General features: G+C 48.1%; 1 protein-coding gene across 1 annotated transcript in view; it reads left to right on the forward strand.

Annotated features, from left to right (window-relative positions):
• Positions 1-930: 930 nt before the first annotated feature.
• Positions 931-18,586, forward strand: part of atp1a2a (ATPase Na+/K+ transporting subunit alpha 2a) — a 166,160-nt gene continuing 148,504 nt past the window's right edge. The window contains exons 1-4 of the mRNA XM_034182830.1: positions 931-975; positions 1,555-1,629; positions 14,325-14,384; positions 15,005-15,208. Coding sequence (XP_034038721.1) covers positions 964-975; positions 1,555-1,629; positions 14,325-14,384; positions 15,005-15,208 — 351 coding nt within the window. The 5' untranslated portion in view covers positions 931-963. The remainder of the gene's footprint in view (positions 976-1,554; positions 1,630-14,324; positions 14,385-15,004; positions 15,209-18,586) is intronic.

An 18,586-nucleotide genomic window follows, 5' to 3' on the forward strand; every position in this document is an offset into this window, starting at 1 on the left:
TGCACCCCCATGCTCTGGGCCCTGGGTACATAGTACCCTTTACTCCCCCAGTCCCACACCCCTGTTCATGGCTGCCATGGAAACTGAGAGTACAACAGGACTGGATGAGCCACAGAATGTGAGAAACTGAGACTGAAAGCAGGGTTTTAAATTGTAAATGTCAGTTTTTCTGCTGGAGTAATTCTTTGAAGGGGGACTAAAGCCCCATCAGCCCACACTTTGTGCCGCCTGTGTCAAGAGGGACCTGTAGTTTTTGCAGATCTGCGTTTATTTTACTGCTGTATTTAATTTAAATGAGGTTAAAGTTTGTTGCTAAAACACCATGTGTACAGGTTGTATATGAAAACTAGAATTGTGCACGTATGTGTGCACACGTGCACATGTATGCATTGATGCATGCAGCTTGAAGACGTAATGGATGCATTTTTTTTAATAATTGATTGTGTGTGTATTGATTAAGGTGCTGTGTTTGCAGTACAGTCACACACGGCAGAGCTGATCTCTTTCAGTGTCGGATCAGTGCATCAGAAACCAGACCAAAGTCTTTTCTCATTTGTAGCATTTTGGCTTCCAGCACATTAAAGGAGGAGTTCATGGTCACTCTTTAAAACTGTGATGCAGAAAACGAGCAGGTTGTGTTTGTGACGGCAGTTATTGATGGTTAATGTTCTTCGAGGAGTTAAGGTGCAGGTGGGTAATTCCACTACGAAGGATTTGTAATCAAACTACATTTTTTGAAAAATTTGCCCAGATTTTGTTGTCAGTCTGTAATTCCGTGTTTATGTGGGTGAGGACAGGAGGAGGTCGTGTTCCTCAGATTACCCTGACAGGCGGGTGTGAGTCGGGAGGGGGAGGGGGGTTACAGGCCCAAAAAAAGCCACCAGCGCCCCCCACGTGGGTGCAGGGGTCTCAGCTGTGGCGCTGCTCGTCACTGCAGAACGTGCGCGCGTCTCCACGTCCAGCATGGGCCGAGGGGTGAGTTCAGTCCAACAATGAAAAACTTTCAGAATCGACCTCACCGAGTGGATGTTTGGTGCCTAAAATGAGATCGTGTCTCCTTCCAGCAGCTCCTGCGCACTGGCAGCGTTTGGCGTGGACGCGCATCGTGAGAAAAAAAGCCTGTGCGCGGTTTGATAGGAACCGTTACAGGAAGGTGTTTCACAGTCTTAACGGCGGCTGCTGCTTATTTGGCCAATTATCTCATTTAGTTTTTATTCTTTGGCTCCGTTGAGCTGATCTTCCTCACAAACTGCTGCGCCGGAAACATTCCAGCGCGTCACTCGCTCACTCTGTGTGTGTGTGTGTGTGTGTGTCCGTGCACACGTGCAGCTCAGAGGAGACTGACAGCAGCAGATGATATTTCCATGATGCACAACTTCTCCAGCTGTTCTCTCGCTCCGTGAGAAAAACACGTCGTCTTTGCCAAAAGCACCAGGAGAGAAAAATACACAATGAAGTGACTCCACTGTGTAAAAGATGGCAGCGAATGTAAATGTGAGGTTAAGTGTCTGATGTATCATCTCTGTGTGTGTGTGTGTGTGTGTGTGCCCCTAGAGAGGAGCCGAGAACGGAGGCAAGAGGAAGAAGAAGGACAGGGAGCTGGACGAGCTGAAGAAGGAGGTGTCCTTGGTAAGACAAAGCAGCTGTTGCAGCTCGTTCACACTTAACTCCACACTTTGATTGATTCCATCAGCTCGGCTCCCAAATGACCCCAAATAGCGTTCGGCCAAAAAAATAGGCACTTTATTTAACGGGGTTATAAATGAAAACATTGGTCCATAAACAAGGCAGCAGCCCGAACTGCTTAGTGTCGCCTCCTGCTGACGGATCGCTCCTCTCCCTCTCTCACTCTTACTGTTTTTTTTTTTTTTTTTTATCTTGCCACCCTCGAGCAGCTTTTTTTGTTCTCAGAAAAATGCTGAATAATTTTCAGAGCAGCAGCAGTGCAGAGTTTAGTGTCTTCTTGTGCACGACTCTTTGAGGTGCTGTCAGAACAGCACCCGGGTTTGTTCTGCTCCTCAGATTGACACAAAAACACAGTCTGTTGACGGGCAAGTTTATTAGAAGTTGTGGGTCAACTGTTTCCAGTAGAAATGACAACTTAAATAACCCCAAACAAGGCTTCCAGACAGTTGCAGCAGTGGTGAGACACCGCAGCCATCTGACAAGTCATCAAGCGTGTTCTTGGACTTCATTGACATCAAACAGTACAGTGCTTGGTGGGAAATCTGTCTGGAGGAGGCAGGTCTTTAATATCGAGTGACTGTGCAAGAAGGAGACTAATGAGGGAAGCCACCAAGACACCCAGGACATATCTGTAGGGTGTATCAACCTGTACAGCTGCAACTGAAGAAACTGTACACAGGTCAAGTCCTGTCTGTTCTATCACCCCCTACAGCTTCACAGCAGATTAAACAGGAGAAGGATGTTCTTCCACCAAAGCAGATCAAATCCAGGCTTACATCTTGATGTACCTTCTGGCAAGGTCTTCTTTTAAAGAAAATCCTCCTCTGTACCACTTCATCATAAAGCTGTGTAACCGGTGATACAAAATTTGTACTGTGCACAATTTCACCTTCTTCTGGATGTCTTGGTGGCTTCCCTCACTTTTCTCCTTCAGTTTTTGAGAACTGTCTACTCTTTGCAGATTTAGCACACAGTGTCATACTGTTTGTATTTCTACATAACTGATGGAAATAAAGTCTGAGACATATTCAGTGGCAACTTCACCATCAGAGAGCCTCGACCACAAAAGACTCCAAGCTGCTACTGATGTTAAAGGGGGAAACACACGGTGTGAAGAACAGGGGGATGTGAACTTTTGATCGGGTCATTGGGGTCGTTTCTGTTGTCATTATGATTTAAAAAGAGGAAACAGCTGTTTGACAATAAATGGCTTCACACAACCACTAATCATGAGTGAAAAACGTTTTTTTGTGTTATCATTCATATTCTCTGAAAATATTCTGCCAGGGTGTGTTAACTTTGGAGGACAACTGTACGTCTCTGTGACAGACTGACCAGGGTCCAGGGTGAACCCGCGTCACACCCTGGGACTGCTGGGATAGGCTCAAGCCCCCTGCGACCCTTAACTGGAGTAAGCTGTTGAAGATGAGTGAATGAGTGAAGAGCAGATCAGATCTCACCTTTCATCTCCCATGTGCCTTCTGGCAAATTGTAGCTTCTTTTTAATCCTTCTCTGAGCCAGTCCACAGGAAGCTTTAGAACTGTCCACTGAGTTTATCCACCTCGTTTGATTGAACCTGACCTTTGCATTTTGAAGTTATCGCTGTGGAGAGTGCACCAGGACCTCTGATTTGACCTTTGACCTTGACCTGTGTCATAAAGACAGGCTCCACTGAGTTTTTCCACACCAAGTTTGTTTTGGAAGAACTTGAATGAAAACATTGGTCATGTGATTGTCTCTTATTTTAACTCAATTATAACAGCTGCCGTACATGTTTCTGACACTAGGCCGCGCAATAACTTCAACAGATCAAGTTTTAAAACATTTCTGTCACAACTGCAGACACTGGGTGGTTGGATATAAATGCAGGACTCACAGACACAGGTATATAAGAAAAAGACTTTATCCAAAAAAATCACAGATTAAGGTACGGTACACAGATAGGCAGTCAGCGTGGCAACAGTACAGACAATCGACAGGCTCCAGAAAGGGGTGTGGCCGGGTGAATCCAAGATGATACATTATGCAAGATGGGGAGGACAACACAAGGTGGATTGATGACAAGACAGAGATATATGAACAGGTGCCAAGAGAGTGAGTGAAGGAAAACAAAGCAGAGGGCAAAATGGTGAGAGTGAACACAAACAAATGGGATGCAGGAAAACTGAGCACAAAGAGCAAACAAAGAGAGGGCGGAATAAAAAGTTACTAGGAACCGAACATGAGAACTAAAAAGCAACCATCAGCTAATAAGTATTAAAGAAAGCTACATAAGAACAGATCAGAGAGCAATGAGAGGATAAACACTAAAGCACAACTAAAGTGGAACTGACAAAGAAAACAAAGCGGTTAAATTTACATTGTAAAACAAAAACTACATGAAAACAAAACCCGACATTACAGCACAACAGATAATACAAATGAAAAAGAAAAACAAACGAGTGATAAACTAATGGTCAAAAGTGAACACACAAACTGAACACGGAACTGAACAATGGCCAAAGTATAAAAGTAGCAAAGAAACAAAGTGACAAAGCAAAAATAGAACATAGAATAAACACATGATGAAAATAATTAATAAAACACAGCTGGGGTAGATGGAGATGCACAATAGGAGCCTAGATCAGGAAGTGTAAAGCGGCGGCACGTCTTGTTCGGTCTGCACAACATGTCACGACCCGTCTTGGGGACGTGTCCAGTTAGGTTGAAGTCACTTGGACCCTTGGCGACAGCAACACGGTGAAAAGCTGCTCTTCAGACAGAAGAACCATTTCTGAAATAAGACAATGTGTGGCACTTTAGCTAACACTAAGTTTAGCTTCAGAGTTCTTCAAGGAAGCATCATGAGAACCCACCAGGTTCCTGAGCAGCACTGATGTCTGGCTCCAAAGACGTCAGGTCTGAACCCATATACAGTCTCTGGTCTGGACGTGTGTTTGGGCCTGTGTGTCGCCGCGTACAGCACACTATTGAACCTTCTTGGGTCCTGGATGGCAACCACCCAGGTAGACAATGGGTCCATCGTATCAGGCTGGTTGGTAAGAAACTGTTGGACACAAATGCACAGCTCAAACAGGCAGCTCTGGTTGTAAAAAGGCTTTACTCAGGTGTATAGCAGAGGTCGGTACACGAGTAGGCGGTCCAGAATAAGCAGCAGTACAAAAATCATCAGAGGCGTGGTCCATCAAACAAGCAGGAGGTGATAAAACAACGAGGCAGGCAGGACTATGGAACGCAAGGAACAGAGCTGGTATGAAGACACAAAGCACAACAAACTGGCAAGGGACAAACACACTGGGTGAGCTTATATAACCCCAGGTGATGATCAGCAAATCAGGAACAGGTGTGCACAGAAAGCACCAGAACAAGGGCGTGGCCAGAGAGAGGGAAACACTCATCACCAAGAACCAAGAGAAAGACAAGAGAAGCAAAGACAGACAGACCCAAGCAGAAAACGAGAATAAACACACAAAACCAATGAAATACGAAAAATAACAAACAGACCAAAAGAAAGAAATAAAAACAGATAAACAAACAAAACTCAACCCCCGACACATCTGCACCTCTCCAAAGTAACCGTGGTCCTACTAGGTGAAACATGGGCATGTCTTTGGCTTGGTCCTGTTGTGTGGGCCGCTGAAGAGGAGGTACTGCTGGCCCACCACCACCAGATGGCGCCCTGCTTGAAGTGCGGGCTTCAAGCACGAGAGGGCGTCATAGCAACCGGGAGTGACAGCTGTTACTCGTCATCAGCATCAGCTGTCACTCATCCACATCATCACCACCACCTTAAAGGCCGGACTGCAACTCCACCTCCCCGCCGAGAAATCAACTACCAATCAGGTAATTTTCTCTGCTGAACAAAACCTCGTGTAATAGTCTGAACTTCTTTTGCAGCCGTTTTCCTGTGGTGATTCCCTTATCTGTGGGATTGGCGCTTGGTGTGATCAGCGACGGCTTCGCTTCACACCCCAACCAGATAAGTGGTTAGACAGGAGCTGCACGAGTGTGTGATTGGAGGTGGAGGTGCTCCCTCCTTACTGAATACAGACTGTGGGATTACTGAGTGTGCGACCTCACACTCATCAGGACTGTCTCTGTTCTCTGCCAGCAGTACCGGGTCTGACTGCTGAAGACAGCGGCCACCTGGGGCGCAGAGCTTGGCGGCTCCGGTGTTCTTCAGCTCCGTTGGCAGTGGAAGCTGTGTGGATCCGGCTCTTCTCTCGCCAGGCGTCTTCTATCGTCGAGCCTGCCCACACGTCACCTGGTGTATAATTGACAGTCTCTATATTGTTATTGTCTGTACGTCGTTGTGCGATTCACAACATTAAATTGTTACTTTTGGCTTATCCATTATCCGTTCATTTACGCCCCCTGTTGTGGGTCCGTGTCACGACACTTTCACAACAGGATTTCTCGGCCAGCGTCATGGATCCTGAGGGGCGTCAACCATCGCTTGAACAGTCAATGGAAGAGCGAGGTGCACAGGCGCCAGCAGGAGGCGTGCTGGGTGAGCTGCAGCACATCTTAACCGCCTTTACCGCTCGGTTGGACTTAGTTACCGAGCAGAGCAGTGTTCTCAATCGTAGGATGGAGGCTCTCACCGCCCAGGTGGAAGCGCGTGCTCAGGGCGCTGCTGCAGCACCTCCTCCTGCTGACCGTGTGCCAGAAACAGACATTCCGCTGGTCGGTCAATGAACCCCCCACCTTCCCCTGAAGCATACATAAGCCCTCCGGAGCCGTACAGAGGCTGTGTGGAGATGTGCGCGGACTTCTTGATGCAGTGCTCGCTCGTCTTTTCACAGTGTCCCGTCATGTACGCGGCAGACGCTAGCCAGGTGGCTTATGTGATCAATTTGCTTCGAGGAGAGGCACGCGCCTGGGCTATGGCGCTCTGGGAGCAGAATTCACCCTCATAGAGGCGAGACTGCTTCAAGTGTGCTGCTGTCGATACGGCAGGGACGTCGGAGCGCAGCGAAGTATGCAGTCGACTTCCGCATCGCGGCAGCGCGAGCCGGCTGGAATGCTGTTGCGCTCTGCGCCGCCTTTGTAAACGGACTGTCTCTGGTCCTTAAGGAGCACCTGGTGGCGAAGGACGAGCCGCGGGATTTAGATGGGCTTATCAACCTGGTTATACGGTTAGACAACCGATTAACAGAACACCGACGGGAGCGAGACAAAGGGCGTGGTCAGGCACAAGCCGTCCCTCTTCCTCCCGGGTCCGAAAGGAAGCCGACTTCACCACGCTCCGCTGCCAGGGCTCTCCACGTGACGACAGCTCCCCCTGCTGACGTTGCTAGGGAGACGAGCAGGGCCAAAAAACGATCAGATCAGAGACAAAGGAGGCTGATCCATGGAGAGTGTTTTCTCTGCAGCTCTACCGAGCACACACAGAGAGAATGCCCCAAACGGTCAAAACAGCAGCACTCGTCCTTAGAGACTGGGCTAAGGGTGGGTCACAACACCCACGTGGGGAAACCCTGACGATCTGCACGAATCCCAGTCACGATCCTGAGTGGGGATCTAACCCTTCACGCCCCAGCACTGGTGGACACGGGGTCGGAGGGGAATCTGCTGGATAGCAGATGGGCAAAGGAGGTTGGGCTCTCTCTAGTGGCCTTACCGTCACCATTGTCGGTGCGGGCGCTAGATGGCACCCTTCTTCCACTAATCACACACCAGACACAGCCAGTGACATTGGTGGTGTCTGGGAATCACAGGGAGGAGATCGTGTTTTATGTAACACCTTCTACCTCCCGAGTAATTTTGGGTTTTCCATGGGTGTTAAAACACAATCCCCGGATTGATTGGCCGTCTGGGGTTGTGGTTCAGTGGAGCGAAACCTGCCACCGGGAGTGTTTAGGATCCTCGGTTCCACCCGGTGTGACAGCTAAGGAGGAGGTTTTAGTCCCCCCCAATCTGGCGGCGGTGCCAACCGAGTACCACGACCTTGCTGACGTCTTCAGCAAGGATCTGGCACTCACGCTGCCCCCGCACCGTCCGTACGATTGTGCCATTGATTTGATACCGGGCGCTGAGTACCCGTCCAGCAGGCTGTACAACCTCTCACGTCCGGAACGCGAATCAATGGAGACCTACATCCGGGACTCGTTAGCTGCCGGGTTGATCCGGAACTCCACCTCCCCGATGGGTGCTGGTTTCTTTTTTGTGGGCAAGAAGGACGGCGGACTCCGTCCATGCATTGATTACAGAGGGCTAAACGAGATCACGGTTCGCAACCAATACCCGTTACCTCTGTTGGATTCAGTGTTCACGCCCCTGCATGGAGCCCAAATTTTCACGAAATTGGATCTTAGGAATGCTTATCACCTGGTTCGGATCCGGGAGGGAGACGAGTGGAAGACGGCATTTAACACCCCGTTAGGTCACTTTGAGTACCTGGTCATGCCGTTCGGCCTCACCAATGCGCCCGCGATGTTCCAAGCATTGGTTAATGACGTCTTGCGGGACTTCCTGCATCGGTTTGTCTTCGTGTATCTAGACGATATACTCATCTTTTCTCCGGATCCTGAGACCCATGTCAAGCATGTACGTCAGGTCCTACAGCGGTTGTTGGAGAACCGGCTGTTTGTTAAGGGCGAGAAGTGTGAGTTCCACCGCACTTCTTTGTCCTTCCTGGGGTTCATAATCTCCTCCAACTCCGTTGCCCCTGATCCGGCCAAGGTTGCGGTGGTGAGAGATTGGCCCCAACCAACGAACCGTAGGAAACTACAACAGTTCCTCGGTTTCGCAAATTTCTACCGGAGGTTCATCAAGGGCTACAGTCAGGTAGTTAGCCCCCTGACAGCCCTGACCTCCACAAAAGTCCCCTTCACCTGGTCGGATCGGTGCAAAGCCGCGTTTAGGGAGTTGAAACGCCGGTTCTCGACTGCACCGGTTCTGGTGCACCCCGATCCCAAGCGCCAGTTCGTAGTTGAAGTGGACGCCTCTGACTCAGGGATAGGAGCCGTGCTATCCCAGAGCGGGGAGTCCGACAAGGTTCTCCATCCTTGTGCCTACTTTTCCCGCAGGTTGACCCCAGCTGAACGGAACTATGACATCGGCAATCGGGAACTTCTTGCGGTGAAGGAGGCTCTTGAGGAGTGGAGACACCTGTTGGAGGGAGCATCGGTACCATTTACGGTTTTCACGGACCATCAGAACCTGGAGTACATCCAGACCGCGAAGCGTCTGAACCCCAGGCAAGTCCGCTGGTCGCTGTTCTTCGGGCGTTTTGACTTCCGGATCACCTACCGCCCCGGGACAAAGAACCAACGATCTGATGCCCTGTCCCAGGTGCATGAAGAGGAGGTCAAGACCGAGCTGTCAGACCCCCCTGAAACCATCATCCCCGAGTCCACTGTCGTGGCCACCCTTACCTGGGACGTGGAGAAGACCGTCTGGGAGGCCCTGACACGGAGCCCGGACCCGGGGACAGGTCCGAAGGACAAACTGTACATCCCACCAGAGGCCAGGGCTGTGGTCCTTGACTTCTGTCACGGTTCCAAGCTCTCCTGTCACCCAGGGGTGCGAAGGACCGTGGCAGTGGTCCGGCAGCGCTTCTGGTGGGCGTCTATGGAAGCCGACGTCCGGGAGTATGTCCAGGCCTGCACCACCTGTGCCAGGGGCAAAGCTGACCACCACAAGGCCCAAGGCCTTCTCCAGCCTCTGCCTGTGCCTCGTCGCCCCTGGTCTCATATCGGCCTGGACTTTGTCACGGGCCTCCCGCCGTCCCAGGGCAACACCACCATCTTAACGATAGTGGACCAGTTCTCCAAGGCGGCCCACTTCGTGGCCCTCCCGAAGCTCCCGACGGCCCAGGAGACTGCAGACCTCCTGGTCCACCACGTCGTGCGTCTGCATGGGATTCCAGTAGACATTGTCTCAGATCGTGGTCCTCAGTTCTCCTCCCAGGTCTGGAGGAGTTTCTGCAGGGAACTGGGGGCCACCGTCAGTCTCTCGTCTGGGTACCACCCCCAGACGAATGGGCAGGCAGAGCGGACTAACCAGGAACTGGAGCAGGCCCTCCGCTGCGTGACCTCCGCGCACCCGACGGCCTGGAGTGACCATCTGGCCTGGATCGAGTACGCTCATAACAGCCAAGTCTCGTCTGCCACCGGCCTCTCCCCGTTTGAAGTGTGTTTGGGGTACCAGCCCCCATTGTTCCCGCTAGTGGAGGGAGAGGTCGGGGTGCCCTCGGTCCAGGCCCATCTGAGAAGGTGCCGTCGGGTGTGGCGTACCGCCCGCTCTGCCCTGCTCAAAGCCCGGACGAGGGCAAGAACCATGCAGACCGCCGGCGTGCCCCGGCCCCTGCGTATCAGCCTGGGCAGGAGGTTTGGCTTTCCACAAAGGACATTCCCCTGCAAGTGGAGTCCCAGAAATTGAAGGACAGATACGTTGGACCTTTCCCCATACTCAAGATCCTCAGTCCAGCCGCAGTGAAGCTGAAGCTGCCAGCTTCACTGCGGATCCACCCGGTTTTCCATGTGTCACGCATCAAACCTCACCACGTTTCACCCCTCTATACCCCCGGACCGGCGCCGCCTCCTGCCCGGATCATCGACGGGGAGCCGGCTTGGACCGTGCGCCGGCTCCTGGACATCCGTCGGAAGGGCCGGGGGTTCCAGTATTTGGTGGACTGGGAGGGGTATGGACCCGAAGAACGCTTCATCCTGGACCCGGCCCTCCTGGCCGACTTCTACCGGCGGCACCCGGACAAGCCTGGTTGGGCGCCAGGAGGCGCCCGTTGAGGGGGGGGGTCCTGTTGTGTGGGCCGCTGAAGAGGAGGTACTGCTGGCCCACCACCACCAGATGGCGCTCTGCTTGAAGTGCGGGCTTCAAGCACGAGAGGGCGTCATAGCAACCGGGAGTGACAGCTGTTACTCGTCATCAGCATCAGCTGTCACTCATCCACATCACCACCACCATAAAGGCCGGACTGCAACTCTACCTCCCCGCCGAGAAATCAACTACCAATCAGGTAATTTTCTCTGCTGAACAAAACCTCGTGTAATAGTCTGAACTTCTTTTGCAGCCGTTTTCCTGTGGTGATTCCCTTATCTGTGGGATTGGCGCTTGGTGTGATCAGCGACGGCTTCGCTTCACACCCCAACCAGATAAGTGGTTAGACAGGAGCTGCACGAGTGTGTGATTGGAGGTGGAGGTTCTCCCTCCTTACTGAATACAGACTGTGGGATTACTGAGTGTGCGACCTCACACTCATCAGGACTGTCTCTGTTCTCTGCCAGCAGTACCGGGTCTGACTGCTGAAGACAGCGGCCACCTGGGGCGCAGAGCTTGGCGGCTCCGGTGTTCTTCAGCTCCGTTGGCAGTGGAAACTGTGTGGGATCCGGCTCTTCTCTCGCCAGGCGTCTTCTATCGTCGAGCCACCTGGTGTATAATTGACAGTCCCTATATTGTTATTGTCTGTACGTCGTTGTGCGATTCACAACATTAAATTGTTACTTTTGGCTTATCCATTGTCCGTTCATTTACGCCCCCTGTTGTGGGTCCGTGTCACGACACTTTCACAACAGGTCCAGTCATCAGGGTCCACTGAGGCCTCTGTGTGCTGCATCATGCACCACATGACCAAACTGTCAGGGCTGTTCATTTGACACACAGTCATTCCAGCTGTATCCAAGGATCCTCTGAAGAGACCTGGCACCAAAGACATCCAGTCAGCACCTTCGGTCACTGGTCTGTGTCTAAGTCTCAAAAGCAGGACAAGTAGCACCAGGACCCTAAAAGACTGGGACCTTTGTTCTCCTGCAAAGATATCAGCACCTTCAAACACCTCAGTCTGAGGACATCATGTCTCCTCGAGCACCTTCACCTGTGAGATAACATGATGTTGGAGTAGAAGCAAAAGTCATCTTTGTGAATTAAAAAAACTGATAGTAACAAGCTGTTACTGTAACTGCACTTACTCCTAACTTCCACCATGCATGTGATGATAAGATTATTCCTTGAAACAAGCCCAGATATGTCCAGCAGGTGGCAGACAAGTGACAAATGTTTTCAACCTGCATCTGTCTTCCACCAGTGATAAAAAAGAAAAAAACAAAGTTGAGTTTTGGATTGATATCATGCATCAAAGTTCACCACATTTCAGTCCGTTCATCCTCATTGTATGTCCCTTTAGTTTGGCGATGTACAAGATGATATCTTCAATTGTTTTTGCATTATCTTGTTAGCCACCCAGAGGAGATGGACTCATTACCCATCAATGCATTTTGCAGGCTACATTAGTATTCCCTTTGTGTGGACACTGGAGGATCATTTAGAACGTGGTACATCTCTTCTAACTGTGTTTCTCTGAGGTCTTCTGAGGTCCCTATAAACTGGTCTCTCTTCCTTTCCCGTGAAGGATTTCTTGCTGCCTTATCGCTGGCTGAAGAAATAGCACACTTGGCCTTTTAGTCTGAGACACCAAATCCTGACATTTGATGGCTGAAATGTTTCTGGCTGCGGTGCACTGTGGAAAAGTGTTGATGTGGCTTTTGGCCAGTTATCTTCAGAAATAATAGAAATATATCAAAGAAAGTCAGATCTGTGGCCGCACTCTTTTTATAACGGGTTAAAACACCTTTTTTCTGTCTAACCTGCAATTTTGCTTGAAGTATTGTGGCCACATATTTGTGGAGAGGCAGCGTACGCACATGGCTCGATGAAGCAGCGGAGACTGGACGCCGGTCTCTGAGTGTCTGCGAGTGTTTTGTCAGTAAGATGGAGCTGTGGTGCACCGTCTCATTCTGATAACTGCAGCATCCTCATGTTACACTTGACCAGGACATCGCTCACAAAATACACCTTAGGCTTAGTCCTCCAGTTCGCAGGAGAGAAACAAGAAGCCTGGCTGAGCGAGTGAAACCGCTACCTCGCTTCTGCCACTGAAGTTCAAACATGCAGATTTTGCCTGCTGGATAATTTACGGATTTTCAATCAAGGATAAGATTCAGGCCAAGATATCTGCACCCACATGTCCTGTTTTAAGAAGCTCAAGGTCTTGTTCAGCTGTTGATGCCGTATATAAATCAAGGATGCTTCTTAAATTTGTGCACCTTTTTTTAAATCCATTTATAATGTCAGTTGGACTCTTAGCCTGCTATGGAACATATCATTCAACGAGGCGAAGCGTGCGCGCACGAGTATGTGTGGGTGCGCATACATGCGCGTGCACGATCACATGTGCACGTACATGTTCATGCGCGAGCACGTGTGCGCGCGTGCACATGGATGCGCGTGCATGCAGAGTGCAGTGGTACCAAACTTACGGAACCAAATTTGCACTCTAAATGCAGTGCAACACAAATGGGATGAATTAATCCATGTCATGTGACATACAAAGTACCAATCAAATGACAAGGCTCCACTCAGCCGTTATATAATACAGCATGTAGCTCTATGCTAGGAACTCCCACTAGTCCTAGGGTCCACTAGTCCTAGTCTTAGGGTCCACTAGTCCTAAGGTCCACTAGTCCTAGTTTTAGGGTCTATTAGTCCTTGTCCTAGGTTCCACTAGTCCTAGTCCTATGGTCGATTAATCCTAGGGTACACTAGTCCTAGGGGCCACTAGTTCTAGTTAGGGGTTAGGATGAACTTTAAAATCAGTTTGGGGTTGTAATATACACCATCAACTAATATAAAGAGGTTAGGACTAGTGGACCCTCCCTCTTCTAAGCTAGATATGCTAAATACTAAACCACACCTACAATGTGACAACTTTTAGTTTGTCAGTGTGCGCTATTCCCAAAGGAGATTGAAGCCAAACAGACGTCAGCTGGCATAAAGTCGTGTGCAGCAGCCTGTTGTTCGGTGAAGGCAATTAGCAAAGCCACTTAGTTACATCTGAGCTAGCCAAACGATTGTGGAGAATCATGGAGGCTAGCTAGGTGGCTAATAAGACAGATAATATTTCAGGTATCAGTTACTAAACAAACAGCGGCAGCCTTGATGTCCACCAGATCTAGGCTTTGGAAAATAATAAAACGGGCAAACAAGTGCATTTCAGGCTACATGCACCTTCAAGACTCCACATGTGGTAAGAGAAGGTAAAAGGTTCTGCTGAGCTACATTCACACAGAACTGTTTATTTCTTTGATCAAAGAAATTTCTGTCAAGAAACGCTCTCACTCTCACCAATCCCATTCAGTGTGTACCTCACTCACCCATCTCCCTCTTACCTGTTTTCATTCAAGGCGAAATTGATACAAAATCTTTTCCACAAGGTCATGTGGCGGTATGGCCATGTTATTGAAATTGCATTATCTTTTTGCTGAAACAATAAAATCTACTGTTTTCTTGATTGAATAAAACATTAGACAACATTTTTTTTGCACCTTTTTCATGCTCCTGCTACATTAAGTATGGGGGACTTCAGGTCTCAGTTTCAGGTCCACTGTTGTTCTCACCGTATGTAGGACTTCTTGGTCTGATTATTCACAGTCATGGGAGTAATTTTCATTTTTATGTTGATGTTTTGGGTTTTACTGTTAACATGTAACATACTGAATGATCACATGCTGCCTTATCTTTATTCTCTGAATAGTGCATCTTTTTTTCTGAGAATGTGCTTTATAAAATGACCACTACTACTATTATTATTAAATTAACCATAAATATTTTCTTCCTGCAGGATGAACACAAAATATCTCTGGATGATCTGAGCCAACGCTACAGCGTGGACCTAACACGGGTAATCACAGCGTCCTGCACACAAACGTCTGTGTCCTCAGTAGAGTCTTTGGAGGAGAAAAACTGCCTCCAAACCAACAATTAATGTTTCTTTGGTCAAGTCAGAGATGCTCCAGAGTCCCTAAGTCACCTTGAGCCCACTTCATCTGTAATTCTTCAGGAACAAACACATATTTTATTACCATAGCTACGACAAACCAACACAAATGTGAACACAAATACAGATGAACTAAATGCAAACATATTTACCGCTATTTAAATATACAAATTAAAATTCAGAAAAAAAAAAAAAAAAAAAAAAAAGCTTGAGGTGCTAAACAAGGTGTAAAAATGTCAGAAATTCCCGCAAGTGTGGAGGAAAAAAACCCATCCAGCATAATGATGACATGAATTAGTTCAGGTAAGTTGTATCTTAGAACTTGATACTGTTTGTAAGGATACATTTAAAAACAGTAATCAGTACAGTTTGACCTGAAGAGGTACTTTAAACGAGCAGAGCCACCAAGCTGACTGTGGTCTTAGTCAGCAGTTATTAGTGAGTATTCACGGTTGTTTTGTGTTCGAATGAGAATTCCAGTGAGTAAAATAAAAATATTGCCTCTTAAATATGTCTCTGTCCAGGGGCTGACCAATGCCAAGGCTGAGGAGGTGCTGGCTCGAGATGGTCTCAATGCCTTGACCCCGCCACCCACCACCCCAGAATGGGTCAAATTCTGCCGTCAGCTGTTCGGCGGTTTCTCCATCCTGCTCTGGATTGGCGCCGTCCTCTGTTTCCTGGCCTACAGCATCCAGGTGTCCACAGAGGATGAGCCAGTCAACGACAACGTGAGTAACGGCTCGTAAATGCTGCACACACCTGACAAAACACTCACACACTCGCATATACACACAGGAGACAGCGGACATGTCCCGCAGGCGCTGAATCCCAGGTCCAAAGCCAGTCACAAAATTTAAATAGTTGAAACGCATGTCTAAAGCTCCTGCACTGCAGCGGCGGGAGCTAGTGGCTCAACAATAAATGGTTTTATTATACACCTTTCAAGCAAACTGATATAAATCCAAGGACTGACTCCTCAGCAACCAGACCAAACGGCGCTCTTCTAAATAATACAAGGTTGTAATTGTTTCTTTTATTTCTGCTGCCTGTCTATCACTTCAGTTAGTTTTTAAGTGGAACAGCTACGAATTTTAGCTCATTGTTGTATTCTTGTGTTCATTCTAGGAGTGGTTAGTTTTTTGTTCGTGCTTAGCTTGTGCTAGTTTTTGCTACACATTTAGGTTCTCTTAGTGCACAACACTTTAAACTAAACTTGCGCAATGCTGACAGACAGGGTGGCCCTCTTAGACAGCCGTCTCCGTAAGTGAGAGCAGCTTCTTACTTCAGCGGAGTCAGACGTCATGAGCACTCCAGACGAGATTAGTGTTGGGCCGGCTAGTGCATCTGTTAGCATTAGCTTAGCTCTGCCGGGTACAAATGATGGCTTTCAGACTGTTGTTAGGCAGAAGAACCCCTGTAAGGCTTGGTGCCCTGTTGTGGTACCTAGCTCACAGTCACCGCTGAAACTGTGAACCATTTTTCAGCCTTGGACATGCCTGTTGATAGTCTTCCAAGCCCACGGGTGACTTCTACCCCCAGCTCCATGCTGAAGAGCTGTGTGTTAGTGATAAGGGATTCCATCACCCCGCAAAATTTGATGACAGATGCCAGTTAATATTAAGTGTATTTCTAATGCTAGAGCACCCGACATTGCCTCTCACCTTAAGGTGCTGATGTTGCACAAGGATAGTCAAACAAAAGAACATGACACTAGATATAGCCACATAGTTATTCATGTCGGTGCCAATGATATTAAGATGAGACAATTGGAGGTCACAAAATGGACATAGAGAGGACTTGTGGCCTTGCCAGAAAGATGTGTCGGCATTGATTAACAGTCTCTGCTCCCCTCCCCTCTTGGGGTAATGACGAGGCATTTAGCAGGATGATATCATTGAACAGGTGGCTGGTACAGTTTTTTTAGACGGCAGGATTTAGTTTTATTGATAACTGGCCCTCTTTCTAGGGTTGCCGTGGCTTGCTGATGCTGGACGGTCTTCACCCTACTGAGGAAGGCACCGCCATCTTATCTGTGAACATAGATAAAGCTCTACAGGGAGAGTAACAGGACTCTACCGAAGGCCATGGAACAGGTGATTAGAGAATCTGTAGGGCTACGATTAATATGGATGTGGAATCCATTAACTTAGTGGAGAAACTAGTGCAGAAAATTCAGTATTGTGAGAGTGCAGTTTATGTGCCATGAAGGAAATTTTTCAAGTTGAGACTGTGGCCTGTTTCCGCAGACATACCCATAAGGAGCGTAGAGCAGTGGTGTCCAAAGTATTCCAGAAAGGGCTGAGAGGGTGCAGGTTTTCTTTGCAGCCACTGATTCCAGCAGGTGATTTCACTGATGAACTCATCCCATCTGCTCAAAGTGATGTTACTCAGTGCTCACTGCTGGAGTCAGTGGCTGCAAAGAAAACCTGCCCCCTCTCGGCCCTTTCTGGAATATTTTGGACGCCACTGGTGTAGAAGGACATGTTTTGCAAATTTAGTTCCCATTACTACACTAGATAACTGTAAAATTGAGGCTGTCCCACTGAATCCTAATAGTCAAAATGGTAACCCCACTGAGGTCCATAGTTTGGGTCTCATTGACATACGGTCACTGTCCTCAAAATCACTATTGATAAATGATCCAATTATGGAACACTGCCTAGATATGATTGGTTTATGTGAAACCTGGCTGAAACCTACCGCTGTCCTCCCTTTAAATGAAGCCTGCCCACCGGTGTACACATTTAGTCACATCTCTCGTGATACAAAACAAGGTGGAGGTGTTGCTCTAATTCATAAAACTGGGTTTAGCTTATTAGCTCTTGGGGGTCTAAAATATAATTTGTTTGAACATCTGTCTCTCCGCTCTGTCCAAGGTGCCACATATAGCCAAGGTCAGAAGAATAAAATGCCCCCTGGCACATACTCTGATTTCTTAGATGAATTTGGTGAGTTTACTGTATCTCTAATTTGGCAACCTGTGCAGATAACACTCTGATTGTTGGTGACTTCAACATTCATATAAATAAGCCTTCTGATTATCTCTGCAAATCATTTATGAACATTGTGGATGTATTAGGATTCCAGCAGTACATTCAGGGTTTGAGACACATTAGTGGAAATACCCTGGATTTGGCCCCCGTTCATGGTATCCCTGTCAGAAATATGCCTCTTGCTTGGTCTCCGATCACTCAGTTATTAAGTTTACAGTCTCCTTGCCTTGTTCACTGTAATGAGAAACTTATTTATGATCACTGCGACACATCAACTCCACAACTACGACTGAACTTGAAGCTAGACTGCCTGATAGCTTAGCTTCACGTTTGGAAAATGCCCAGTCAGTAGACAGTCTTGTGGATAGTTTAAACTCAGTGCTCAAAACTACACTCGACATGATTGCGCCACCTTTGTTAAAACTACGTCCCCCCCCACAAACACAGTCACCTTGGTTCAATGACTACTTGTGTGACCTTCAGCATAAGGCTAGAGGTCTAGAACGGAAATGGCGTTGTTCAAAATTAGAAGTATTCCACCTTGCGTGGCGTGATGCTATCTTAGACTATAAGCATGCTTTATTGGCTATAAAGCGGACTTACTACTCTGATTTGATCAACAAAAACAAGCATAACTCAAAGCTCTTGTTCAACACAGTGGCAACACTTATTCATGGACAACCACCTGTAAGTTGCTGTCCTTTTACAGCACAAGATTTCTTAGATTACTTTGAAAAAAAAAGATGACATTAAGTTCAGTTAAATTTATTTTCATTTATATAGCGCTAAATCACAACAAAGCTGCCTCAAGGTGCTTCACACAAGTAAGGTCGAACCTTACCAACCTCCAGAGCAAAAAAAACAGGTGACAGCGGTAAGAAAAAAACTCTCTCTGATGATACTGAGGAAGAAACCTGAAGCAGACCAGACTCAGAGGGGTGACCCACTGCTTAGGCCATTTTAACAGTTACAAGGTTTTTTCAAAGCTGAAGAAACAGGAAATCCAACAACATGACATAATAACAAAAGACTATGTATGGGGTTGGGAGGGGGGCGCTAGAGCACTCCCTGGATTAGTTATAGCACCTCCAAGAAAATAATTCCTCATTTATT

This window comes from Thalassophryne amazonica, chromosome 12, assembly GCF_902500255.1.
Source record: "Thalassophryne amazonica chromosome 12, fThaAma1.1, whole genome shotgun sequence".
Lineage (NCBI taxonomy): Eukaryota > Metazoa > Chordata > Actinopteri > Batrachoidiformes > Batrachoididae > Thalassophryne > Thalassophryne amazonica.